Raw genomic sequence first — 27,347 nt, forward strand, 5'->3', positions numbered from 1 at the left:
TATCTTTTATTGTTTTGCAACATTGAATCACATTAGATTTAATTTGACTTTTTTGACACTGATCAACAGAAAAACACTCTTTGATGTCAAAGTGAAAACAGATCTCAACAAAGGGATCTAAATTAGTTACAAATATATAACACAAAATAATTGATTGCATAAGTATTCACCCCGTTAGTCAGTATTTAGCAGATGCACTTTTGGCAGCAATTACAGCCTTGAGTCTGTGCGGATAGGTCTCTATCAGCTTTGCACATCTGAACACTGCGATTTTTCCTCATTCTTCTTTACAAAACTGCTCAAACTCTGTCAGATTGCATGGGGATCATGAGTGAACAGTCCTTTTCAAGGCCAGCCACAAATTCTCAATTGGATTGAGGTTTGGACTCTGACTTGGCCACTCCAGGACATCAGCTCTGTTGTTTTTAAGCCATTCCTGTGTAGCTTTGGCTTTATGCTTGGGGTCATTGTCCTGCGGGAAAACAAATCTTCCAAGTTGCAGTTCTTTTGCAGACTGCATCGGGTTTCTCTCCAGGATTTCCCTGTAGTTCGCTGCATTCATTTTAACTTCTACCTCACAAGCCTTCCAGGGCCTGCTGCAGTGAAACATCCCCACAGCATGATGCAGCCACCACCATGCTTCATGGTAGGGATGGTGTGTTTTTGATGATGTACGGTGTTTGGCTTATGCCAAACATCGTTTAGTCTGATGGCCAAAAAGCTTAGTTTTGGTTTCATCAGACCATAGATCCTTCTTCCAGCTGACCAGAGCCTCCCACACGCCTTCTGGCAAACTCTAGCTGAGATTTCATGTAAGTTTTTTTCAACAGTGGCTTTCTCTTTGTCACTCTCCCATAAAGCTGCGACTGGTGAAACACCCAGGCAACAGTTGTTGTATGAACAGCCTCTCCCATCTCAGCCACTGAAGTTTGCAACTCCTCCAGAGTTGTCATAGGTCTCTTGGTGGCCTCCCTTATTCAACCCTTCTTGCACGGTCACTCAGTCTTTGAGGACAGCCTGCTCTAGGCAGATTTACAGCTGTGTCATATTCTTTCCATTTCTTGATGACTGACCTAACTGTACTCCAAGGGATATTCAGTGATTTGGAAATTTTCTTGTATCCATCTCCTGACTTAAGCTTTTCAATAATCTTTTCACAGAGTTGCTTGGAGTGTTGTTTTGTCTTCATGGTGTAAGTTTTGCCAGGATACTGACTCACCAGCAGTTGGACCTTCCAGATACAGATCTGGAATCAATTGAAACACCTTGACTGCCCACAGGTCTCCAAAAACAGATCTCCATTTAACTATGACTTCTAAAACAAATTGGCCACACCAGTGATGATTTGGTGTGTCATATTAAAGGGGGTGAACACTTATGCAATCAATTATTTTGTGTTTTATATTTGTAATTAATTTAGATCACTTTATAGAGATCTGTTTTCACTTTGACACAAGAGTCTTTTTCTGTTGATCAGTGTCAAAAAAGCCAAGTTAAGTCCACTGTGATTCAGTGTAGTAAAACATGAGAACTTCCGTGGGGGGGAGGGGGGAAGTACATTTTATGGGCACTGTATATACTTACTGCAACGTATAGTTTTCATTACTATGTATTGCGACCTATTGATGCCGCAAAACAACAAATTTCACGACACACTGTATGTTGCTGATATTAAATCTGATTCTGATTCCGACTCCACACTCAGTGACCACTTTGTCAGGAACCTGGCGTGGTCTTCTGATGCTGGAACCCATCCCCTTCGAGGTTCGATGTGTTGTGTGTTCAGAGATGCTCTTCTGCACACCACCGTTGTAACGCGTGGTTATTTGAGTTACTGTCACCCTCTTGTCACCTTGAACCAGTCTGGCCAGTCTCCTCTGAACTCTCTCATTAGCAAACCATTTCACGCACAGAAATTGCTGCTCACTGGATGTTTTCTGTTTCTCGCACCACTCTCTGCAAACTCTAGAGACTGTTGTACGTGAAAGTCCCAGGAAATCACCAGTTTCTGAGATATTTAAGCCACCCATCTGGAACCAACAATCATTCCGCAAAGTCACATTTCTTCCCCATTCTGATGTTTGGTCTGAACAACAACTGAACCTGCATGCTTTTATGCATTAAGTAGCTGCTGCATGATTGCTGATTAGATATTTGCATCAACGAGTGTGACCAAGTGTACCATATAAAGTAGTCACTGCCCGTATGCTCTAACCTAAGTGAGCAGGTCACAAGCGTCACCACACATTCCGGCACCAATATAGCAAGCCCACAACGTTCACCAGAAATAGGTGCGATGTGCAGGGGAACACTTAATGTTTAGTGATCAAAATGCCATTAGTTTCACAGTAAATATGGAAAATGATAGGTCTGGGCCACAGATTGAGATTCTAAATTGGAGAATGGCCAACTTTGATGGTACCAGAAAGGATCAGGCAAGTGTGGATTGGGACAGACTGTTTTCTGGCAAGGGTGTACTTGGTAAGTGGGAGGCCTTCAACAGTGAAATTTTGAGAGCACAAAACTTGTATGTGCCTGTCAGAATAAAAGGTAAAGATAACAAGTGTAGGGAACGTTGGTTTTCAAGTGATATTGAGGCCCTGGTTAAAGAGAAAAAATGGGGTGCCTAGCAGGTATGGGCAAGTAGGAACAAATGAGGTGCTTATGGAGTATAAGAAATGCAAGAGAACACTTGAGAAGGAATTCAGTGGGGGTAAAAGAAGGCATGAGATTACCTTCTTTGACAAGGTGAAGGAGAATTCTAAGGGCTTCTACAGATACATTAAGAGCAAAAGGGACAAAAGATCAGAATGGTAATCTATGCATGGAGCTGAAATAGATGGGAAGATCTTAAATGGATTTTTTGCATCTGTATTTACTTGGAAGATGAAGACAGGCTATAGAAATGAAGCAATACAGTAGTGAGGTCATGGACCCAGTACAGATTGCAGAGGAGGAGGTGTTTGCTGTTCTGACGCAAATTAGGGTGGATAAATCTCCAGGGCCTGACAAGACGTTCCCTCTCTCAGACCCTGTGGGAGGCATTACAGGGGCCCTAGCAGAGATATTTTAATCATCCTTATTGGCAGGTGAGGTTCTAGAGGATTGGAGGATAGCGAACATTGCTCTGCTGTTTAAGAAAGGCTTAAAAGAACCCAGAAAATTATAGGTGATGAGCCTGGCATCAGTAGTGCAAAAGTTATTGGAAGGTCTTCAAATATTGGAATATAAAGGCAGGACTGGATATATGAGTATTTAGATAAATAGGGACTGATTAGGGATAGTCAGCATGGCTTTCTGCGTGGTAGATCGTGTCTAACCCATCTTATAACTTTTTTTGAGGAAGATACCGGGAAAGATGATGAAGGCAAGGCAGTGGATGTTGTATACATGGACATAAGTAAGGCGCTCGACAAGGTCCCGCAGGAAGGTTCAGTCACTTGCAGTCAAGATGAGGTAGTCAATTGGATTGGACATTGGCTTTGTGGGAGAAGCCAGAGAGTGGTAGTAGATGGTTGCCTCTCTGACTGGAGGCCTGTGACTAGTGGTGTGGTACGGGGATTGGTGCTGGGTCAGCTGTTGTTTGACATCTATATCAACAATCTGGACAATTGATCAGCAAATTTGCAGATGACATCAAGATTGGGGTTGTAATGGCCAGCGAGGAAGACCATCAGAGCTCATAGCGAGATCTGAACCAGCCGGAAAAATGGCAGATGGAATTTAATGTACACAAGTACTTCGGGAGGACCAACCAGGTGCTGCGCAGTGAACAGAAGGGTACTGAGGAGAGTGGGGTCGAACAAAGGAATCTGGGAATACAGGTCCATAATTCATTAAAAGTAGCATCACAGGTAGCTAGGGTCATAACGAAAGCTTTTGTCACATTGGCCTTCATAAATCAAAGTAGTGAGCATAGGAGATGGGATGTTATGTTGAAGTTGAAGACATTAGTGAGGCCTAATTTGGAGTTTTGGTCACCTACCTACAGGAAAGAGGTACACAAGGTTGAAACAGTGCAGAGAAAATTTACAAGGATGTTGCTGGGTCTGGAGGAACTGAGTTATAAGGAAAGATTGAGTAGGTTAAGACTTCATTCCTTGAAACATAGAAGATTAAGGGGAGATTTGATAGAGGTATACAAAGTTATGAAAGGTATACAAAATCCTGTGGAGACCCTCTCTCCTCCCCCCACCACCCTATTCTCTGCAGTCCATATGTCTTCCCTCTCTCCCTCCCCACAACCGTGCACCTCTGCCCTGCTCCCCACATTCCTCCCTCTACAGACACTCCCCTTCCCAACCCTCACTCAGGATCTGGATGGAGGATAAGAAAGAGCTACACTCACCTTCCTCCTCCTCACTGCTGAGCGTCCCGTCACGCTGAGGGGGTTTATTTGTCCGTCGGTCAGACTCGGTGGCTGCGGTGAGGATGAAGGCATACCCCACGAAGAGGGTGGGGCTTTTCGGCAGGGGTCCGTGCTGCGCTTCCACGGATGGGCCGGACCCGCTGGACACATCCCCCTCTGAGGGGCTTGCAAACGCGCTTGGCTTCGCGCTCCCTGCAGGAGGGACACCACAGTTCTGACACGTCCACACAGCCCACGGCACGCAGTCAGAGCCACACAGCACAGGAAGCATCCATTCACCTCACTCGAATCATACAGCACCTAGCAGCCCAACCTGTCCATGCCCCCTAAAGGTGCCAACGTGAACTGGTTCCATTTGCCTGTTTTTGGCCCGGGTGACCCTCTTACCCCTTCCCCTCTCCTCATCTGCCCATCACCTCCCTCTGGCGCCCCTCCTCCTTCCCCTTCCCCCATGGTCCACTGTCCTTTCCTCTCGGATTCCTGCTTCTTCCTCAGCCCTTTACCCTCTCCCCCCCACCCGCCAACATGTACTCTTTTCCCTCCCCCAACCTTCTGTTTCGGCTCAGCGTGAAACGTTGGCTCCAAAGATACCGCCTGACCCGCGGAGTCCCACCAGCATTTTACGTGTGTATCGATCACCAATCGACAGTGCGAACTGGCCGAATGTCACTGTTCCCACAAGCCCAGCTGGACTACCAAACGACAGGGGACGTTACCGGATTTCCCAGAGCCTGGCTTGCGTCCGCGTTTTGCCGGCGACCGTTCCTCATCTGAACTGAGGAGCTTCCTCTTGCCCGTGAGGGGTGGGGCCCGCGGGCTCTCCGCCTGCTTCCTCGTCGGGGTGCTGGCCCCAACGTTACTCCGCCGCTTTCGCTTCCCCTCCACCAGGTTATCTGTGGGCGCAAGGTCAATCCCCGTCACCACAAGTGGAATTGGAACTGGTTTCTTATTGTCAAGAACCGAGATAGAGTGAAAAACACATCTTGCATACTTCTACAGATCAGATCGTTACACAGATGGAACAAGGTAAAACAGTAATAATGCAGAATAAAGTGTCACAGCTACAGAGAGAGCGCAGTGCAGGTAAACAATAAGGTCATAACGAGGTAGATCGTGAGGTCAACAGTCCATCTTATCGTACTAGCAGCATAGCATAACAGCAGCACAGAAGTTGTCTTGAACCTGGTGGTACGTGCTTTCAGACTTTTGTATCTTCTACCTGGTGGGAGAGGGAAGAGGAGAGAACTGGGGTAGTTGATTCTGCTGGCTGCTTCACTGAGGTAGACAGTGTGCGTGGAGGGGAGGCTGGTCCTCCTGATGTGCTGAACTTGTTCACAAGTCTCTGCCGTTTCTTGCCGTTACAGGCAGAGTGGCTGCCTGACCAAGTCCTGATGCATTCAGATCGGGTGCTCCCCATCTCCCTCTGGTGCATCGACACTAATTGGTAAGGATTGACGGGGGTCATGCCAAATCTCTGTAGCCTCCTGAGGAAGCAGAAGGTTGGTCTCTGTTTGCGATTGTGATTGTGTTTGTGAGTGTGAGCATTTGTGTGATTGTGAGTGTGCGTGCATGCACTGGCACTTCTATATCTCCCCACCTGACTCCCCTTCTCGCCCGGTCCCCTCACCTGGCCCGTCTGACTCTCTGATTGGGAGCGGGGCCAGAGCGATGGAGGGGGGGGAAGCAGAGGCAGAGCAAGGCGTGGGGTTGGGAGGGAGAGGCAGACAGGAGGGGGACAGGACGGGGATGGGGGGGAGCAGAGGCAGAGCAAGGCGTGGGGTTGAGAGGGAGAGGCAGACAGAAGGGGGACAGGACGGGGAGAGAGGAGAAAGGGTGCGGGAGAGGGAGATGGAGAGAGGGAAGGGAGGAGACACGGGGAGATGAGGAAAGAGAGGGAGAGAACTGGAGAGACAGAGCGCGAGTGAGAGCAAGAGAGCGAGAAAGAGCGAGAGCACGAGATCCAAAGGATTAGGTTACAGAAGGATGCAGTAATGATTACTGTTGGTTGGAAGTTTCTCTTTGGGTGGTTCTGGTGAGACTCTGCACACCAAGTCAAGGTCCACAGAAAGTGTACGGGGGAGGGTGTGGTGCTGGGGGGACGAAGCCACACTTACCCAAGCTGATGTCAGCTGCCATGGCCAGTGGCGTGCTGGGCTCACAGGGGTCGAGGCCGAACTGCTCTCGTAAACGGTTGCCCTGTTCCAGCGAGAGGATGACCGCCATTCGCTTGTACCACTTCTGCACGCCCTCCTTCTCGATGCAGTAGAAGAACTCGTCAGGCTCCTTCCGGTGGGCCCTCACGATACCTGCAGGTGACAGCCAGTCAAAGGTGAAAGGTGACAGGTGACAGCCGGTCAAGAGCAGGGCAGGTGACAGCCAGTCAAAGGTGAAAGGTGACAGGTGACAGCCGGTCAAAGCGGGGCAGGTGACAGCCGGTCAAGAGCGGGGCAGTCTCTGCAGAAGTAAAACTGGCCTTTAACTAGACCGGCTGGAACTGGGTGGGGGAAGAAATCGGTCTTGTATGGGGTGTCCAGGGAAGGGTAACACCCCAGGTGAAGGGGCTTGCTGTGTCCACTCTCCTCCCCTCCTCCCTCCACACTTGCACCATCTTCACCTTCCCCTGGTTCCTATGAAGGGGCACTGACCACAAACATGGCCCTGTTTTCCCTTCCTCAGAGGCTGCCTGACCTGCTGAGTGTTTCCAGCACTTTCTGCTTCCACCCCCACCCCCCCAAAATTTCCAGCGTCTGCAGCCTATCATTCCTGTCTTTGACGAAATCTGGGTTGCTTTGTCTGTAGCCGCAGAGGCTGAGGGGAGATCTGGGTACGTTACTGACTGGTGTAGACAGCTGGTATGAGCTTCCCAGGTTGAAATGTCTCACATCAGAGGGCATGCAGTGAAGATGAGGCGACGTGAGGGGCAAAGATTTTTCTTAAACACAGGGGCGGTGGGTTTCTGGAATGAGCCGCCAGGGCTGGTATTGGAGGCAGGTACAACGTTCAAGAAAGGCAGATAATTGTGTAAGAAATGAAAGGATATTGACATTGTATAGGCAGTAGGGATTAGTTCAGTTGGGAATTTGATGCCGATTTAATTGGTTGAGCACAACATTGTGGGCCTTTGGGCCCGTTCCTGTGCCGTGCCGTACTGTTCTATGTTAACTATGAGGGGATAGATGGGGTAAATGCAAGCAGGCTTCTTCCACTCAGACTACAACTAGAGGTCATGGGTTAAGGGTGAAAGGTGAAATTCTGAAGGGGAATGTGAGGGGGAACCTATTCACTCAGAGGGTGCTGAGATTGTGGGACGAACTGCCAGGGGAAGTGGCTTTGACTTCAACACTGAAGAAAAGTTTGGATAGGTACGCGGATGGAAGAGGTGTGGGAGGGTATTGGGCTGGGTGCAGGTTGCTGACAGATGGGCTGAAGGGCCTGTTTCTGTGCTAAAGGTCTTGAATGGCAGTTTCCTGCCTGGGTTTCTCCCTGAGCCAAGCCGAGCGGCATGGCTGGGCTGGAATCAGTGCTCCCTGCAGTTTCCTGCCTGGGTTTCTCCCTGAGCCAAGCCGAGCGGCGTGGCTGGGCTGGAATCAGTGCTCCCTGCAGTTTCCTGCCTGGGTTTCTCCCTGAGCCAAGCCGAGCGGCGTGGCGGGGTTGGAATCGGCGCTCTCTGCTTTGGAACAGAGCTACGTACCGGCACTGAAGTACTCGTCGTCGGATAGGGCAGTCACCTCAGTCTCCACGGGGATGGGGTCGCACAGCAGGATGTCCTTGCCCGCCACCTCACACTCGTAGCCGTCGTCGAAGAGCACCTTGTAGCGGCCGTCCCCCGAGTCGCGGGTGATGGTCCCCGAGTAGAAGTAGCCGTTGGATGACCACTTGGCCACCACGCGCAGACCCACGAAGCTGCTGCCCTGGGAGGGGGTCAGTTTGGGGTCGGCGGGGGGCAGGCTCTGCAGGGGGGGGATCTCGGGCGAGCCTGAGCGGGGCAGGGAAGAGGCTGCTGCCTTGTCAGGGGGCTGGGCGGCGATGGGGATGTACTGCTCCTCCGAGGACGTGGCGCTGGAGGTGTCTTCCCCTCGCGCACGGTGCAGAGCGTGCATCATCTCCCTGGGGGGAAGTGGGGTGGGGAGTGTGCAGAGTGGGCGAGGGGCAGATGACGGAGAGGGAGGGGGTGGGTGACGGAGGGGGAGGAGTGAGGGGGTAGGTGATGGAGAGGGAGGGGGAGGGGTGGGGTGGGTGATGGAGAGGGAGGGGTAGGAGTAGGAATGGTCAGGGTGGAAAGAGGGTGGGGGTGGGGAAGGAAGGATGGACACAAGAGTACAGCAGTGAATGGAACATTTCTCTGTCACACTGCTTTCCAGTATCACTACCTCTGACCTCATACCAGAGGCCCGTGTCAGACCACAGGGCCGGAACACGTTGCGAACTGGTGTCAACCCTCTGTGGGACTAGGCCCGCGATAGCTCCCTGTGTCAGGCCAGTGGGGCAGACCCTCCCACCCAGGGTCCGAACACCCCCTCTACAAGCTTGCTCTCACCACCCGGGCTGGAGATCAGCACTGGAACTGGAACTCCCAGGGCCGGGGTGAGAGTGGGGAAGAGTCTTGGATCTCTCCTGGATTTTCCGAGCATAGGATGCCGGGGGGATCGCTTCATCTGAACCTCCCTGTGAGGTGGGAGTGTGGGTGGTAGCTGTGCACAGCAAGCTCCCACAGGCAGCTAACACTTCAGTACTGGTCGATACACAATAGGCAGGACCACAGCAAGATCCCTCCTCCTTTTCTACGCTGGGCTCCGATACCTCCGCTCAAGAGACCAGTAGTGGGAACTGCCGAGGACGCATCGAGCCCCAGCTTCCTGCCTCAGTTGTGGAGGAACCACACGCAAAGCTTACACCATTTTCATCAGCCAGTCACCCTCAGAGCAACCAAGGAACAGGTCAGGGTCCCAAGTGTCATCTCCAAGATTCCTACCTCTCCCGGGTCAGTCAGACCGTCAGGATTGGGCTCAGCCTAGGTCATACGGAGCTGAGCAGACCTCGTTTGGACTGTCATGAGCAGTTATGGGCTCCGTATCTAAGAGAGGATGGGCTGGCATTGGAGAGGCTCCAGATGAGGTTTGCAAGTATGACCCAGAAATGAGAGGACTGACACACGAGGAGAATTCCATGGCCCTGGGCCTGTACCTGCTGGAGTTTAGAAGAATGAGGAGGGGATCTCATTGCCTCTGACCAAACACTGAAAGGCCTAGGAAGAGTGAGGATGGAGAGGGTGTTTCCTGTAGCGGGGCAGAGGCTAGAACCAGAGGGCAATGCCTCAGACTAGAGGGACGTCTCTTTAGAAAAGAGGAGGTATTTCTTTGGCCAGAGGGTGGTGACTGTGGAGTTCATTGCCAAAGACGGCTGTGGACGCCAAGTCATTGGATACATTTAAAGCAAATCTGAGAATCAAATGTGGGAAGGCAGGGGAGTGGGTTTGGGAGGAAAACCGTTTGAGTTATTTAGATGGGCTGTTCAATAAGCAAGGTTTAGAAGGATATGGTCCTAATGTGGGCAATGGGATCATCTCGATGGGCAAAGAGGAATTGGTGCACTTTCTGGCCTTTACCACTCTGCGAGTGGGGAACACGTGAATAGCTCCCCTTTAGCTGACAGGGAGATGATGGAACGAATGGAGCACACTAGAACTATGAACCAGGATTTTTCTCCCAGAGACACACAGCAGGCCCACTCACCTGCTGACTGTGGAGCGGATGGGGGGCCGCCCCCTCTTTCCTCGGCCCCGGGGAGCTGGGCTCCGTGGGGCGGGTCTGGTGTTCACAGAAGCTTCGTCACTCTCCGCCACACCGGACAACAGGTGTTTCGGTGACCAGTTGTGGGCTCCAACCCTCCGCGGGCTGACGGTAAATTCCAAAGGAAAACACAAACAAAAACAGAAATCCAGAAGGTGAATATAAGTCACGGGCAGACAGGCCGATCTAACCAGGAAACACCATTGCTAACAGTGGAACACTAGCCAAAGTCATTCCTTCCACCACCGGTGGGGTATCACACTACACTGCGCAATAGGGCATGTACTGGTGAAACTGAGAACCACAGGAGCTCCAATCTGTACGTAACTCGTGCAGTGCCTGCTCTGCAAGTGAATAATGGGAGTGTGTGATGGGACGGTGTAGAGGGAGCTTCACTCTGTGTCTGACCCCAGGAGTGTGTAATGGGACAGTGTGGATGGAGATTCACTCTGTGTCTGACCCTGGGAGTGTGTAATGGGATGGTGTGGAGGGAGCTTCATTCAGTGTCTGACCCTGGGAGTATGTGATGGGATGGTGTGGAGGGAACTTCACTCTGTGTCTGACCCTGGGAGTGTGTGATGGGATGGTGTGGAGGGAACTTCACTCTGTGTCTGACCCTGGGAGTGTGTGATGGGATGGTGTGGAGGGAACTTCACTCTGTGTCTGACCCTGGGAGTGTGTGATGTGATGGTGTGGAGGGAACTTCACTCTGTGTCTGACCCTGGGAGTGTGTGATGGGCTAGTGTGGAGGGAACTTCACTCTGTGTCTGACCCTGGGAGTGTGTGATGGGATGGTGTGGAGGGAACTTCACTCTGTGTCTGACCCTGGGAGTGTGTGATGGGATGGTGTGGAGGGAACTTCACTCTGTGTCTGACCCTGGGAGTGTGTGATGGGATGGTGTGGAGGGAGCTTCACTCTGTGTCTGATCCCGGGAGTGTGTGATGGGATGGTGCAGAGGGAGCTTCATTCAGTGTCTGACCCTGGGAGTGTGTGATGTGATGGTGTGGAGGGAACTTCACTCTGTGTCTGACCCTGGGAGTGTGTGATGTGATGGTGTGGAGGGAACTTCACTCTGTGTCTGACCCTGGGAGTGTGTGATGTGATGGTGTGGAGGGAACTTCACTCTGTGTCTGACTCTGGAAGTGTGTGATGGGATGGTGTGGAGGGAACTTCACTCTGTGTCTGACCCTGGGACTGTGTGATGGGACGGTGTGGAGGGAACTTCACTCTGTGTCTGACCCCGGGAGTGTGTGATGTGATGGTCACTGTGTCTGACCCAAGCTGACCAAGGACGAGATGTTGACGAGACACGTAGCAGAGGTGTGGATTGTGGACGTGAGAGTGAGGGGGCCAGAGTGACTAACGGAAGCAGCCCACCACTGATTCACAGACCCCGACGCTCGGTAAAACATGCAGCCCCACCTCAGCTTGCTTGGTGAACCTCTGCCCACAGGTGCGACGAATTCCCGGGAGTCGGTGCCTCCAATCCGGCCTCGTGGGACGCTCCCGCCCCGGCCCCGCTCGTGTACCGCGTGCCCCACGGCCCCGCCACCGCTGCTGCTGCTGTGTGCCAGCGACATGCCGCTGCTCGCCCCGCTGGAGGCTCGCAGCAAGCTGGAAGCTTTCGAGGAGAAGGAGCTGATGTCAGCCAGGTCACCCGAGGTCAGGGAGCCGGTGGCCTGGGATGGGGAGACCTCGTTCTCATACTCCCGACTCTCCAGCACTGGCTCCTCGCTCTCCTGAAATAAAAAACACGACAGTTCACCGACACTGGGTACATTTATAAGGGTAAGGACTAGCTTTATTTGTCATGTACGTTGAAACTGGTCTCACCTATCACCCTCCAGCGTGTACCCGTTCCCCCTCCCGCTCCTCCCCAATTCTTATTCTGGCTTCTTCTCCCTTCCTTTCCAGTCCTGATGAAGGGTCTAGGCCCGAAAAGTCTACCGTTTAATCCTCTCCATAGATGCTGACTGACCCGCTGAGTTCCACCAGCACTGAGCGTGTGATGTCCAGCATCAGTGGAATCCTCTGTATTTGCATACCTCACCTGTGCGTCTGGTATGACACGGTAAAGTGCAGCACAGGACAGGCCCCTCAACCCACAACGCCTGTAACCAAGCATGAGGCCATTAAGCTAAAGCCTTCTGCCTGCACAGAATGGACCTGTTCACGTGTCTCTCTCACAGCCTCTCAAACACGGTCACCGTCTCTGCTTCCACCAGCTGCCCAAGAGATCATACCTGGCACCCACCACTGTGTCAATACAAAAAAACTAGCCTCACTATTTCAGAAAGCCCTCAAGCCAGGGGAAAGTGTCATAGTTGAAGGATCCCCTGCAAAAGGGCAGAGATGGGCAGGAATTTTGTCCCCTGGAAGGCTGGAAAATTGAGGAATTCATGTCCAGAGATCACAAAAACTCCAGCGTTAAAGTTTCAAAGCAGGGAGCGAGATGTCCCTGGGACAGGGAATCACAGATGGGGGGCAGGGGCTCTAATTCCTAAGAACCCTCCTGCTATTTATTCTCCCCATTTCTCAGTTCTCCTCGCGGGGGAGGGGGGAGATTTATCGAAGTATACAAAATTATGTGTGGTTTAGAAATGGTGAATTCATGAAGGCTTTCTTCCCTCGGGCTGGGTGAGCCAGAACTGAAGGTTGCAGGTTAAGGGTGAAAGGTGAAATATTTAAGGGGAACCAGAGGGGGAACTTCTTCGCTCAGAAGGTAGCGCGAGTGTGGACAAGAGGAGGTGGATGCGGGTTTGACTGTAATATTTAAAAGAAGTTTTGATAGGTACACGGATGAGAGGGGTATGGAGGGATATTTTCCAGGTGCAGGTAGATGGGACTAGGTGGAAAACCAGACTGGCATGGTCTAGATGGCCAAGGGGCTTATTTCTGTGCTGTCGTGATCTTCGAACACCTGTCAGCCTTAGCAAGTGGCTTCCCCACAGCCCTCGCCTGCTCTCACCTCTGTCACCTTTCGGTCCACCTCCTGCCCATTCACGTACACGATATCCGTGATGACCCGGGTTATCACCGTCCGCACCTCCCTGATCGTCCGGACGTGCCTGCGCAGGTGACAACCAGCCGGAGGTGCCGGCAGCTCAAAATCGTCCTCCTCCTTCAGCGGCGTTTCGGGTGGCAAGGGGGAGAGATCAGACAATTACTGGAACTGTGAACCAAGGCAGACACAAGGCGTTGCCTACAGCAAAGGTGCATACATCAGGATGCTTCCTATCAACTACAGCTTGGCATTCAATGCTATCATCCCCTCAAAACTAATCAATAAGCTTGAAGACCGTGGCCTCAATATCTCCTGGTGCAAATAGATCCTTAATAGCCGACCCCCGTCAGTTCAGATTGGCAACAATATCTCCTTCAGGCAGTTGCACCACAGAGCTGCTGTACTCACTTTATGCCTATGACTGTGTGCATAAGTACAGCTCCAATGCTATCCATATTCACGTTTGCTGACCACACCACTGTTGTTGACTGAATCAAAGGTGGTGACCAATCAGCATATAGGGCAGAGATTGAAAATCTGGCTGAGTAGTGCCACAATAGCAACCTCTCACTCAGTGTCCAAAGGCCAAGGAGCCGATTATCGACTTCAGGAGGGGGAATCTAGAGGTCCATGAGCCAGTCCTCATCGGAGGATCAGAGGAGGAAAGGATCAGCTACTTTAATTTCCCGGTGTTATCATTTCAGAGGGCCCAGCATGTAAGTGTAATTACAAAGAAAGCACAGCACCACTTCCACTTCGAAGTTTGTGAAGATTTCGCATGACATTTAAAACTTTGACAATCTTCTATAGATGTGTGGTGGAGAGTATACTGACTGGTTGCATCACAGCCTGGTATGGAAACACTAATGCCCTTGAATGGAAAATCCTACAAAAAGTAGTGGATACGGCCCGGTCCATCACAGGTTAAGCCCTCCCCACTATTGAGCACATCTACATGAAGCACTGTCCCAGGAAAGCTGCATCCATCATCAGAGACCTCCACCACCCACATCATGCTCTCTTCTCACTGCTGCCATCAGGAAGAAGGTACATGAGCCTCAGGACTCACACCACCAGGTTCAGGAACAGTTCTTATCCCTCAACCATCAGGCCCAGAGGGAAAAACTTCACTCAAGTTGACTTATCATTGAAATGTTCCCACAACCAATGGACTCATCTTATGTTCTCAATATTTATTACTTATTTATTATTACTTATCTTTGTATTTGCAGTTTGTTCTCATTTGCACACCTTGTTGGGGCAGTCTTTCATTGATTGCATTACAGTTATTTGATTTTTCTAAGTATGCCTGCAAGAAAATGAATCTCAGGGTTGTGCATGCTAACGCACATGTACTTTGATAATGAATTATAATGAATTTACTTTGAACCTTGAAACACAAAAACCCGCCTGGTTAAATCTCAAAGCCAACCGGAATCATTACGGAATCAGCAAGACTTACTTTCCGTCACTAAACCTAACGGCGATTTTGATTCTGACGTGCTGTTCCAGTCCAGCAAGCCCGTACTGCCCAATTACACCAGTCATCCTACTGACCTGTACACCGTTGGACTGTGGGAGGAAACCAGGGCACCCGGAGAAACCCTACACAGTCACGGGGAGAGCATTCAAACTCCTCACAGTGGGAACTGAACCCAGGTCGTTGACACTGCAAGAGCATTGTGTTAACCGCTGAGCGATCCAGTTGATATTCTGCGTGGTTCTGCAGAGTTACTGCCATTGCAGGGATGGTTATGACTCATGCTACTAACCACAGGTAGTGACTTCAGGGGAAGAGTCAGAGGCCTGATCAATAAAAGATTTATACTGATTCAATTTTAATTCATTATTGGTTAACCGAAGCGCATGGGCACTAGTTGACTTCTGCAAGTGGCCCAACTAATACTTAGCTTTGTATTTGAATGACTGTAGCAGCATGATAGCATGGTATTTAGCTATTAGATCACCAGCGATATGGGTTCAACACTGTCTGTAAGGAGTTTCTACGTTCTCCCCCATGACAGCACGGGCTTCCTCCGAGTGATCCAGTTTCCCACGCATTCCAAAGTCGCATGGGTTGGCAGGGTCACTGGTCACCAGCGTAACAGGGCAGCATGGGCTCTTGGAACGAACCCAGCCTTATCTAGATGATATGAGTTCCAGTTTACTTTAAAGAAGAAATATTTCCCTGGATTAAGTAGTTTGAGTTTTGAGTGAACCAGCCACCTTTCTGGAACTTTCTAGAGCAAACCTGCCATGCTTCAGGGGCTATTTCCTATCCTGTGTATATTCAATGCTCAGTGCCGAAGCTCGAACTTCCAGTGTTGTACAACTGGTTTAGAACATAGAACAGTACAGGCCATTCGACCCACAATGTTGTGCTGACCCTTTAACTAAGAAAGATCAATCTAACCCTTCCACTTTCCTTTCACCAACATGTCTGTCCAAGTGTCCTAACACATCTGATAGGTGGGAAGCTTTACCTCCTCGACAGAGGTGTGCAAAGGCTTTAATTTTTGTTTCAGTGTCAGTTCCTGCACTGGACTGCTCTTTTCCCGCTCTCAGTGCCAGCCCCAGTCTCTGGGATTCAGAGCCAGCACCCCCACGCCTCTCTCCCGCTGGGAGGAAGGGAATTGGGGGAGAACAAAGGGTGCACCTAGACCTGTCGGCTGGCGGGCAGACACAGCTCTCTCTCAGGGCAGCCTCTCCACCAGGAACGTGAGCAGCCAGCTTTGGCTCACTGCTGTACAGGAAGGTCTGGTAGGTGAGGTTGAAATAAAAGTTGTGAATCAATTGAATTTTATATTAAAAAAAAACAGACAGCCTCGTTACCTGACTGGGAAGCGATTCAGTGTTTCGATCATCTGATCCCTGCTTCACGTGGTAGGACGTGCTTCTTGACCGCATCATGGGCTTCCCGGGCGTCTCCTCTGTCTGCACCATGGCGTCACAGGACAGGAGCTTCCTGTAGCCCTCCTGAGACGGGCTGCTGATGGAGGTGCTGGTCTGGGTACTGGTGTGCATGACCGTGAGATCCAGGGGACTCCAGGGGCGCCCGACCCCAGACACAGCCTGCCCGCTTGCTCTGGCATCCAACATCTCCATCCCATCGTCCTTGAACGCAGCCGGAAGAGTCCTGGCCTCGGGAGCTTCCCCTCCCTTCACCTTCCCTGCCTCCGGGAGCTCCTGGCTGCTACTGACAAATTCCATTACCTCTTCCTCGCTCTCCTCCGGACTCCTGTCCATAGGCTTGCCAGTGCTAGGATCTGGCATGGACTCCTCAGGAGTTTCCCTGACCTCCCCCTCCTCCCCGCCATCTGGAGGGGTCTGGGTATCCAGGACCTGGCCCTGGGAACGTCGCCTCGTCTGCGGATGGCGCTGCCAGGCCACGTGCCCCTGGCTCGGATCGTCAGATTCCTCCTCGGTGTCTGGGAGGCTGTACGTCCCACTGCTGGAAAGGAGAGGGCGCACGGTCACCAATGGAGACAAACAGGAGAAGGAGCCCCTACCCCAAGAGCACTCGCTGCGCAGGCAGCACGGTAGTACAGCGGTTAGCGTTAACGGTCAACAGCGCCAGCGACCGCGAGTCAATTCCCACCCTTCTGTAAGCTGTTAGTACCTTCTTCCCGTGACTGCAGGCGCAGGCACATTTACAGTTCACTTTTCAACTTGGAAAGGAAATCAAAGGTTTACAGGGATTTGGGCCAAATGGGGTTGAGTGGATAACATGGACTAGATGGGCCAAAGGGTCTCTTTCCGTGCTGTATGACTCTGTGACTGATGGTCACTGAAGTTTAGAAGAGGAGGGTATGGAGCAGTCTGACATGGGGGGGGGGGGCAGTCCGACAAGACTGAGTAGGGAAGAGATTTCTTTAAGCGGGAGGGGTTGTTGACCCACCGCAGTGAGCTGTGGTGTTCTCTCAGCGACAGCATCCCACGTCGAAACTGGTTTGACTTTGTGTCACCAGAGAGGACTACAAGGGGTTAACTGTGGTGCCACCTGTAGGCCCAAGGCCCAATGAAGACAGGGAGCAACAGGACGCAACAGACCCTCACACACACCCGCTCAGCCGAAGGAAGTTACCGAAAGGGGGTGGCGGACTCCTCCTGTGCTCTCGCCTCCGTCTCTCGCCTCGCCTCGCACACGCGACTGAACACCGACGGGCTCGTCACAACGCTGCTAGCAAAGGAAACGCTGAGTTAGACTCGGCCGAGCACGGTTGTCCAGTTACCCCCGAATACCCACACGTGCCCCAAGTTAGCCCAACAACAGCACTCAGGAAATGGCAAGGTATTGTTGGATTAGTGTAGAATAGCTATATTTTCTTATGGAATACCTTGTCTCTGATCTAAAGGGGCATCCAACTATTCTGAGGTTGTGCCCTCTGGTCAGGTTCTCCCACTCTTACTCTATTTAGGAGACGGGCTCTTTGGGAGAGATCCTTCCTGACCCGTGACCCTGGCACTTACACACCACACATGTGCCTCGCTCTGCCTGAGATATCTGGAATGCTTGCTGGTATGTTTATATAATCAGTCATATATGTTTAATTGCTCAGTAAATTCTCTAGTAATTGTTGTACAGCTGCTTCTGTATTTTTCTAGAAGCTTCTCAGATTTCCTGCAGCAGGTGTCACCCGCTTGAATCTAGCTATTTTATGGGCTAATTGCTATCACAATGTTCGAAGTACATTTCGTATCAAAGCATGTATACTTCACACAATCTTGAGATTCATCTCCTTACAGGCAGCCACGAAACAAAGAACCCAATAGACCCAGTAAAAACAAAAGAAGACTGTGAAACACCCAGTGTGCAGAGAGAGACACAAAAAAAAAACAAATTGTGCAATATTAAAGCAAGTAGGCAGCATTCAGAGTTGAAATTCACAAAGCCAGGCATCACTGAAGCCAATTCAACAAACACCACGGAGCAGTGAGCTGAACCAGCCTGTCTCTCGCCTCCAACTCCGACACCCCGACCATTTCAATCTGGCCCAGCGTTCAGATCAGCTAAACTGGGTCATTCCCCACCCTCGCCCTCTGTCACCTTGAAAAGGCCAGTACCCAAGCTTCCCGATTCGGCTCGGCTTTTAAACCAACCAAACTTCTGACCACACCACAAAAATGCCAAATCGTGACACTCGACAGGGAAGCCACAGGTCACTGTTTGCTGTGATCGTTTACCAGAAGCGGTGTGAATAACAAAGAATATAGGTGCTTTTACTGCAATGTTGTTATCTCCAGTCGGAGTATGAATTGACCACAACTCTTTTTTTTGTTTTCTCATTTGTTTGTTTGTTCTTTGTTCTTGTAACAAAATGACCACAACCACAAAGTTTCACGCCTCATTCCTGACTTCTGGAGAGCCTCTGGATCAATCACCAGATCCAACGGTATCTAAGGAAAACAGCGGACCATTCAGGCCCTCTCACTTGTCTTCAGTCTCAGCCGATGGTATGTCCAAGTCCCACTCCCAGCACTCACACACAGGACCAAGGCTGGCATTCCAACACGGTGCTGACGGAGTGCTGCATTGTCAGAGGAGTCCGGCTGCAAACCGAGGCCCAATATTTACTCTCAACCAAACTCACCCACAGATGTTCTGGACCAAATCACAATGCAGCTCTGGGATCTAGCTGTGCAGAAACAGACCCATGACGGCACCTCAAAAAGAACCGGGCTGGCTGCTAGTACGTGGGCTTCTCTTGAAGCTGTGGAAAGTTGCTACCGGAAACCAGGCCACACACACACACACACAATGCTGGAGGAACTCAACAGGCCAGGCAGCAACAACAGAGAAGAGTACAGTCGATGTTTCGAGTCGAGACCCTTCAGCAAGACTTTAGGGATTGTGCCGAAGGGTCTTGGCCTGAAACGTCAACTGTACTTTTTTCTAGAAATGTTGCCTGTACTGCTGAGTTCCTCCAGTATTTTGTGTGTGTTGCTTGGATTCCCAGTGTCTACAGATTTTCTCAATTGTGATTGGAAACATGCAGGTCATTATTGAAGGCAGAGCAAAGAGGCAATTGTTTTGACTGGGGACAGTCAAACTGCAGCCAGTTTCTGTATCATAATTGGACATATTTCAAAGTTCAAAGCAAATTTTATTATCAAAGTACATACAGTGGCATGCAGAAGTTTGGGCACCCCGGTCAAAATTTCTGTTACTGTGATTAGCTAAGCAAGTAAAAGATGAACTGATTTCCAAAAGGCATAAAGTTAAAGATGACACATTTCTTTAATATTCTAAGCAAAATTACTTCTTTATTTCCATCTTTTACAGTTTCAAAATAACAAAAAAGGAAAAGGGCCCAGCAGGTACATAGTAACACCCCCTTTGGCAAGTATCACAGCTTGTAAACACTTTCTGTAGCCAGCTAAGAGTCTTTCAATTCTTGTTTGGGGGATTTTTGCCCATTCTTCCTTGCAAAAGACTTCTAGTTCTGTGAGATTCTTGGGCCGTCTTGCATGCACTGCTCTTTTGAGGTCTATCCACAGATTTTCGATGATGTTTAGGTCGGGGGACTGTGAGGGCCATGGCAAAACCTTCAGCTTGCACCTCTTGAGGTAGTCCATTGTGGATTTTGAGTTATGTTTAGGATCATTATCCTGTTGTAGAAGCCATCCTCTTTTCATCTTCAGCTTTTTTACAGGCGGTGTGATGTTTGCTTCCAGAATTTGCTGGTATTTAATTGAATTCATTCTTCCCTCTACCAGTGAAATGTTCCCCATGCCACTGGCTGCAACACAAGCCCAAAGCATGATAGATCCACCCCCATGCTTAACAGTTGGAGAGGTGTTCTTTTCATGAAATTCTGCACCCTTTTTTCTCCAAACATACTCATTAGTTCACTGCAGCCAAAAAGTTCTATTTTAACTTCATCAGTCCACAGGACCTGTTTCCAAAATGCATCAGGCCTGTTTAGATGTTCCTTTGCAAACTTCTGATGCTGAATTTTGTGGTGAGGACGCAGGAAAGGTTTTCTTCTGATGATACTTCCATGAAGGTCATATTTGTGCAGGTGTCGCTGCACAGTAGAACAGTGCACCACCACTCCAGAGTCTGCTAAATCTTCCTGAAGGTCTTTTGCAGTCAAATGGGGGTTTTGATTTCCCTTTCTAGCAACCTTACAAGCAGTTCTCTTGGAAAGTTTTCTTGGTCTTCCAGACCTCAACTTGACCGCCACCGCTCCTGTTAACTGCCATTTCTTAATTACATTATGAACTGAGGAAACGGCTACCTGAAAACGCTTTGCTACATTCTTATAGCCTTCTCCTGCTTTGTGGGCATCATTTATTTTAATTTTCAGAGTGCTAGGCAGCAGCTTAGAGGAGCCCATGGCTGCTGATCGTTGGGACAAGGTTTGAGGAGTCAGTATATTTATAAAGCTTGGAAATTTGCATCACCTGGCCTTTCCTAACAATGACTGTGAACAAGCCATAGCCCTAACAAGCTAATTAAGGTCTGAGACCTTGGTAAAAGTTATCTGAGAGCTCAAATCTCTTGGGGTGCCCAAATTTTTGCATGGTGCTCCTTTCCCTTTTTTTCACTCTAAAATTGTACAAAACAAAAATAATACACTAATCTTACTTACAATGTTGAAAAGAATGTTTCATCTTTTAACTTTATGACTTTTGGAGATCAGTTCATCTTCTACTCACTTAACTATTCACAGTAACAGAAATTTTGACCAGGGATGCCCAAACTTCTGTATGCCACTGTATATGTCATCATATACAACCCTGAGATTCATTTTTTTGTGGGCATACTCAGCAAATCTATGGAATAGTAACTACAGAAGATCAATGAAAGATCAACCAGAGCACAGAAAACAAGGAACTGTGCAAATACAAATATAAATAAATAGCAGTAAGTAACGAGAACATGAGATAATGAGATAAAGAGTCCTTAAAGTGAGATCACTGGTTGTGGGAACATTTCAATGATGGGTGTAGTTATCCCCTTGTAATCAAGAGCCTGATGGTTGAGGGATAGTAACTGTTCTTGAAGCTGGTGGTGCGAGTCCTGAGGCTCTTGTACCTTCTACCTGACGGCAGCAGTGAGAAAAGAGCATGGTCTAGGTGGTAGGGATCTCTGATGATGGATGCTGCTTTCCTATGACAGCATTTCATGAAGATGTGTTCTGTGGTTGCGAGGGTTTTACCTGTGATGTACTGGGCCAAATCCACTAAATTTTGCAGGATTTTCTACTCAAGGGCATTGGTGTTTCCACACCAGGCCGTAATGCAGCCAGTCAATATACTCTCCATAACACATCTATAGAAGTTTGTCAAAGTTTCAGATGTCGTGCCGAATCTCTGCAGACTGAAAAGGTGCTGCTGTGCTTCCTTCAAATAGCACTTACATGATGGATCCTCAGAAACCTGTCGATCTGGGTCAACCATGGATGTTGCACCCTAGCTGTCTAGATACACAAGTCAGGGCAGTACGATATGGAGAGCAAGCTGTTGCCCGTGTAGCAAGCTCCGCCTCTCCACGCAGTTAATGAACCCAAAGGAACGATAGAGGCTGATACAGTTTGGTACCAGCAGCAACGCAGGAGTTGCCAGTCAGCATTGAACTCAATGTAGGACTGCCTTAGGGATTCCAGCTCCAGATTTTTCTCTCAGGGTTTATTCCCAAAGCCTTCCCCATGAGTAGATAAAGCCGCAAGACAGTGGAGGTTTGAGACCAGTTTTCCTGCTCCGAGATGAGCCGCCAACCACGGCTGACGAGCCACATCGGCCTGAAGCGACTGGTTGTAAGGTGCCAGGAACCCGTCTTTGTCCCTTTTCCTGTCAGTAGAAACAGTTCCGCCGGGCTTCGTAGCTAAGCCACACATGAAAGCCAGGAACTATTGTCAGAGGCTATTTGAGGTGCACACCACTGGGACCATTTAATAGGTAGTGGGAGATTATCCCCACTACCACCCTGGCTAAGACAACCTTAAGGAATAGTAACACCAAGGAATTAAAGTTGCTAACCCTCTCCACTTCTGATCCCCTGGCGAGAACTGACTCATGGACCTCTGGTTTTCCAGTCTTGAAGTCCAAAATCAGTTCCTTGGTCTCACTGACATTGAGTGAGGGGTTGTTGTTACTACACCACTCAGCCAGATTTTCAATCTCCCTCCGATATGCTGATTCATCACCACCTTTGATTCAGCCCACGACAGTGGTGTCGTCAATCAGAAAACTTGAATGTGGCATTGGAGCCTTCACGGCCACACCATTATAGGTGTAAAGTGAGTAGAGCAGGGGCTCAGCACACAGCCCTGTGGTGCACTTGTGTTGATGAAGATCATAGAGATGTGGTCACCAATCTGAACTGACTGGGGTCTACAAGTTTGGAAATCCAGGATCCAATTGCACAAGGGGGTATTGAGGCCAAGGTTGTTGGAGTTTATCGATTAGTTCTGAGGGGATGATGGTATTGAATGCTCAGCTGTAGTTGATAAAAAAAACATCCTGATGTGGGCATCTTTACTGTCCAAATGCTCCAGGATTGAGAGAAGAGCCAGTGAGACGGCATCTGCTGTGGACCTGTTGCTTCAGCAGGCAAATTGGAGCGGATCCAAGTCACCACTCAGACAGGAGCTGATATGTTTCATCACCAGCCTCTCAAAACACTTCATCACTGTGGATGTAAATACAACTGTGATAATTATGGAGGCAGGTTACCATGCTCTTCTTGGGCACTGGTACAAATGAAGTCTGCCTGAAGCAAATGGGCACCACATACTCGCAATGTGAGACGTTAAAGATCTCAGTGAACACACCAGCCAGTTGGTTAGCACAGGTCTTCAGTACGTGGCCAGACACCCCGTCCAGTCCAGATGCTTTCCATGGATTCACTCTCCCGAAGGCAGCCCGCAAACCGAGATCATAGGATTCTCGGCGGATGTGGGGGTTGGCGACGGTTCCTCCATCTTCTGATGGTCAGAGCGAGCAGGGGAGCCATTGAGCTCATCTGGAAGCGAGGTCCTGGTATCTCCCATGTCGCTTGATTTAATTTTGTCGGAGGTGATAGTGTTCAAGCCCTGCCAGAGCTGTCAAGCATCCCTTGTTAGTTCAAGTTTGGTCTGGAATTTCCACTTTTCCCATGAGATGGCTTTCCAAAGATCATCTCTGCACCGCTTGTAGAATTTCTGGACTCCAGACTTGAATGCCTCTGATCTCAGATCTGATGGTTCACTTAGGGCTTCTGGTTGGGGAAGACTCTTGAGTGATTTAGTGGGGACACACTCATCTACAGCTGTTTTAATGAAGTCCATTAATTGAAGTCCATTATTCACTCAGATATTTTTTGCACCCCGGAGGGATTACGGTTAGGGGGAAAAGGCACGTAGGTGGAGCAGTCTACGGCCAGATCAGCCATGATCTTATCGCATGGCAGAGCAGGCTCGACGGGCCAGAGGGCCGACTCCTGCTCCCTGTTCACATGCTCTCATTTATGTTCTTGTCACAGGCAATGCAATGCACACATACGACGTGTGGGTACTGAGGTAACAGGATGAGCAAGATCTCTCCCAAAGAGCCAGTGTCATGTTCAGAACCCAGTGTAAGGGAAGCATTGGTGCCTTCCAGGATAGCAGCACTCTGTCCCTATCACAAGAGACACTTGTACTCTGGGGAAGTCAAGCACTGACTTCAGCAGGTCCCTTGACAGAAAAATACCAGTGCCCCCATCTCCACAACCACCTGAGAAACAAAGGGACCCGAAAAGGTGGATTTGGAGTGAACTCCACACTCAGAGAATCCAGTCCGACGGGGTGGACACTCAGTTAAGAAAGATGAGGCAAAATTTATTCTCCAAGGCATCATGACTCTTTGGAGATGATTTATGGGGTGAAGGAGCCCAGCAGCAGAGAAGGGCCAAATGGCCTACTTCCATAACTAGCCAGATGGGTTAACGGCGTTTTCCTACGCCGGCGCAGACAGTGCTTGCAGCTATTGCCCTTGTTCTGGAGTTCCATCATCTACAGACGTTGGACTCGTTCGCTGGTGTGAACTCCACTCCACAGCAGGGTCACTCTCAAGAAACCCAGGGAAAAGACCAGTGAAGCAGACAGAATTTGTGGGGTTCAGGCCCAGAAACTTCACAACACAAAGATTCCCCTCTCCAAACTACAACAAAACACCTGCACAAATTCAGAACTCACTGCCTGTCCAGAGGCAGAGACGGGGGTAAAAGAGGGCGGCCATTGTTCTACAAGACTGGCGGGTGGAATCACAGTCACAGTTACCTGGCAACCACACCAGCAGCAGATGTCGACTCTCTGGACAACACGGGCTCTGTGGAGAGGAAACGTGAGAGAGAGGTATCAAAGCCAATGATACAGTGACACAGACGTCACACACCGACTCATCTCTTGGCTGTCAGAATGGGGTGAGGGAGGGGAGGGAATCAGAGAGAGAGCAGAGAGAAAGGAGGGTGGGCAGAGGAGAGAGGAGAGGGAAGGGGAATGCAGGGAGAGGACGTTGAAGGAAATGATGGCGGAGGCAGGAGAAGAGTGAAACGTGGGAAATGGCCGGGAGGTAGGCACCAGAAACAACGTCACCGGCTACAGGTCACAAGTAGAAAACCAGTTCTAGCAAACAAGTGAGCAGTGCACACCGAGAGGATGAACAGTCCGTGCCCATGCCTTCATATTTCACAAGGAATTATGTATAAACTATGTTCTGTATCCCTGTAACACCTCCTCACTAGCCTGAGGGATTTGTGGAGGGTTCTCTCCCAGTGGAGTACAGCGGATCAGGCAGCCGCTCTGGGATCCCTGTTAGCATCAGGCACACTCAAAGTGACAAGATTAAATCTCCCTTAGCCCAGAAAACAAACCACAGATGGAAGGTGCCAACAACATAGGGCCAGGAAGGCTAGATTGTGAGAATACTCCGCCAGGGTAGAGTGTCAAATACATCGAAGGTGAGGGGTAAGTTTTCCCGTAAACACAGAGAGTGGTGGTTGCCTGGAACATGCTGACAGGGGGAGTGGTGGACAGAGTTACGACGGTGATGTTTAACACACACAAAATGCTGCAGAAACTCAGCAGGACTGGCAGCGTCTTGGAAAGGAATGAAGAGTCATCATTTCTGGGTTTCCTGCTCCCGCACAATCTCTTGTGTTTACAAAGGCGATATCGGAGAGGTGTTTAGACAGGGAACGGAGGGATACCGGCAGAACAGATTTAGTTTTTTCCAGCATCGGGTTTGATGAAACATTGTGGGCTGAAGGGGAACCCCAGAGAAGTTTATAAAATTATGAGAAGGATAGGTAAGGCCAGAATCCTTCTCCCAGAGTTGAAATGTCGAGTACTAGAGGACATGCATTTAAGATGAGAAGGAGAAAGAGTTTATCGGGGTTGTGTTTTGCAGAGAGAGAGGTGGGTGCCTGGTGTGGGCTGATGGAGGCTGATACGACAGTGGAGGCACGCAGCAAATTGGAGGCTTTGGAGGAAATACAATAGTGGGATTTAGGGAGTTGAAGACACAGGAAATGAAGGATATGTATCATGTTTAGGGAATTAGTTTAATTCAACATTGGGCTTGGTGAGACATCGTGCACCACACAGCCTGTTTGAGTGTTGCAGTATTCCACCCTGCCCGTGATTCCCAGTTCCCACGAGCACTTCAAACCCCACTCCTTGCAAGGAATGGGCTGGTGCTTTCCCAGCAGTGGCACGGTAGCATAGCGTCAAGCTATTTCAGCAACAGCGGCTCGGGTGCAATTACTGTCACCATCCGTGAGGAATTTGTACATTTTCCCTGCGCCTGCGTGGGCTTCCTCTGGGTGCCCCAGTTCCCCTCGCATTCCAAAGACGGAGGGGTGAGTAGATGTATTTGGGTGAACTCACTGGGACAGAAGGCCCTGAAACTGCGCTGTATGCCAGTCTATTACGCTCCTCAATGCCAATACACAGGGACTGTGTCAATGCAAAGTCTGACACCAAAGCAGACGTATCTCTGCATACACACCCCTCTGTGTACGGGGAAGGTGAAGCTGGGAGAATGGTCACAGACCACCCTGTGTTGTACACCATGTCCCCTCTGGATACAGAAGGACAGGAATGCCACCATCACCCCCACACCTTGCCCTCGTCTTACTCTCTAGACTGAAGAGTTCCGAGTGGTCTCCCTCCTCAGTGACGGGGGTCTCCATCCTCATCCGCAGGCACAGCTTGCTGTCGGTCGCCGAGACAGAGAGAGACTCCGGACTTGGGGAGGTCCGCTGGCTCACATCGACCATCATGTCGCTGGTTGCCATGGTGTTCCCCGGCGTGACATCACTGGTTTCCATGGGATGCACTGCAAGCTCTGCGAAGCAAAGAGAAAAGGTTCTGATCTTAGAGCTACTGATGGATCAGAGATTTCCGAGGTGAAATCCAGGCCAATTTGCCAGTTCCCGGGGTGCAAGAAAGTGGTAGCTAATGGGCTCAATACAATATTTAAGGAAAGTTTAGATAGGTACATGGATGAGAGGTGTCTGGTGTCCATGCAGGTATATGGGACTAAGCAGAAGACTGGGTTAGCATGGACTAGATGGGCCAAAGGACCTGATTCTGTGCTATAAAGCTTTATGATTCTCTGGTGGAGTTGTCCTGGCCATGTCTGGCAGCCAAGAGGAGTTTTGATAAATCATAGCCGATTTATTTTCCCTCTTAACCCCACTCATGAAGCACGGAAAAGGAAAACTGGATTAAGAACAGGCAAGAAAGAGGCTTAGAGCAGGGGTCCCCAACCCTTTTTGCACCGCGAAGCGGTTGAATATTGACAATATTCTTGCGGACCGGCCGACCGGTGGGGGGGGGGGGGGGCTGCTGTTCAAGTAGGGTTAAACTCACCTCAACATGTCTTTTACAGTTAGGGCTGCCAACTTTCTCACTTCCAAATAAGGGACAAAAGTAGCAGTCAAATCCCGGGACACTTTACCCCAGGAAAGACTACCATGACCATGAAGCCTTGCGCGGGCACCTGTGTGCGCACGCGCGTACGTGCTGATTTTTCTCCCACAAATCAGTTTTCCCTTCATCTTCCCGACTATACTGTACATACATTATTTCTACTTTACATAGGCTGTGTATTTATCATATCATTCCTGTTTTTACTATATGTTAGTGTTATTTTAAGTTTTATGTGTTATTTGGTAGGTTATTTTTTTGGGTCTGGGAACGCTCACAAACTTTC

The 27,347-nt window shown here is 49.8% G+C and overlaps 1 protein-coding gene across 4 annotated transcripts in view; it reads right to left on the reverse strand.

Annotated features, from left to right (window-relative positions):
• Nucleotides 1-27,347, reverse strand: part of tp53bp1 (tumor protein p53 binding protein, 1) — a 107,291-nt gene that overhangs the window by 10,275 nt on the left and 69,669 nt on the right. For 3 of the 4 annotated variants that reach the window (XM_063070995.1, XM_063070994.1, XM_063070996.1), the window contains exons 14-24: nucleotides 26,268-26,477; nucleotides 24,410-24,458; nucleotides 17,248-17,343; nucleotides 15,996-16,614; nucleotides 13,128-13,280; nucleotides 11,582-11,898; nucleotides 10,102-10,263; nucleotides 8,061-8,476; nucleotides 6,484-6,675; nucleotides 5,086-5,262; nucleotides 4,349-4,561 (exon numbers count right to left, since the gene is read on the reverse strand). In XM_063070995.1, coding sequence (XP_062927065.1) covers nucleotides 4,349-4,561; nucleotides 5,086-5,262; nucleotides 6,484-6,675; nucleotides 8,061-8,476; nucleotides 10,102-10,263; nucleotides 11,582-11,898; nucleotides 13,128-13,280; nucleotides 15,996-16,614; nucleotides 17,248-17,343; nucleotides 24,410-24,458; nucleotides 26,268-26,477 — 2,604 coding nt within the window. The remainder of the gene's footprint in view (nucleotides 1-4,348; nucleotides 4,562-5,085; nucleotides 5,263-6,483; nucleotides 6,676-8,060; nucleotides 8,477-10,101; nucleotides 10,264-11,581; nucleotides 11,899-13,127; nucleotides 13,281-15,995; nucleotides 16,615-17,247; nucleotides 17,344-24,409; nucleotides 24,459-26,267; nucleotides 26,478-27,347) is intronic. The other variant, XM_063070997.1, reaches the window with a different exon arrangement.

Source organism: Mobula hypostoma, chromosome 18, assembly GCF_963921235.1.
Source record: "Mobula hypostoma chromosome 18, sMobHyp1.1, whole genome shotgun sequence".
Classification (NCBI taxonomy): domain Eukaryota; kingdom Metazoa; phylum Chordata; class Chondrichthyes; order Myliobatiformes; family Myliobatidae; genus Mobula; species Mobula hypostoma.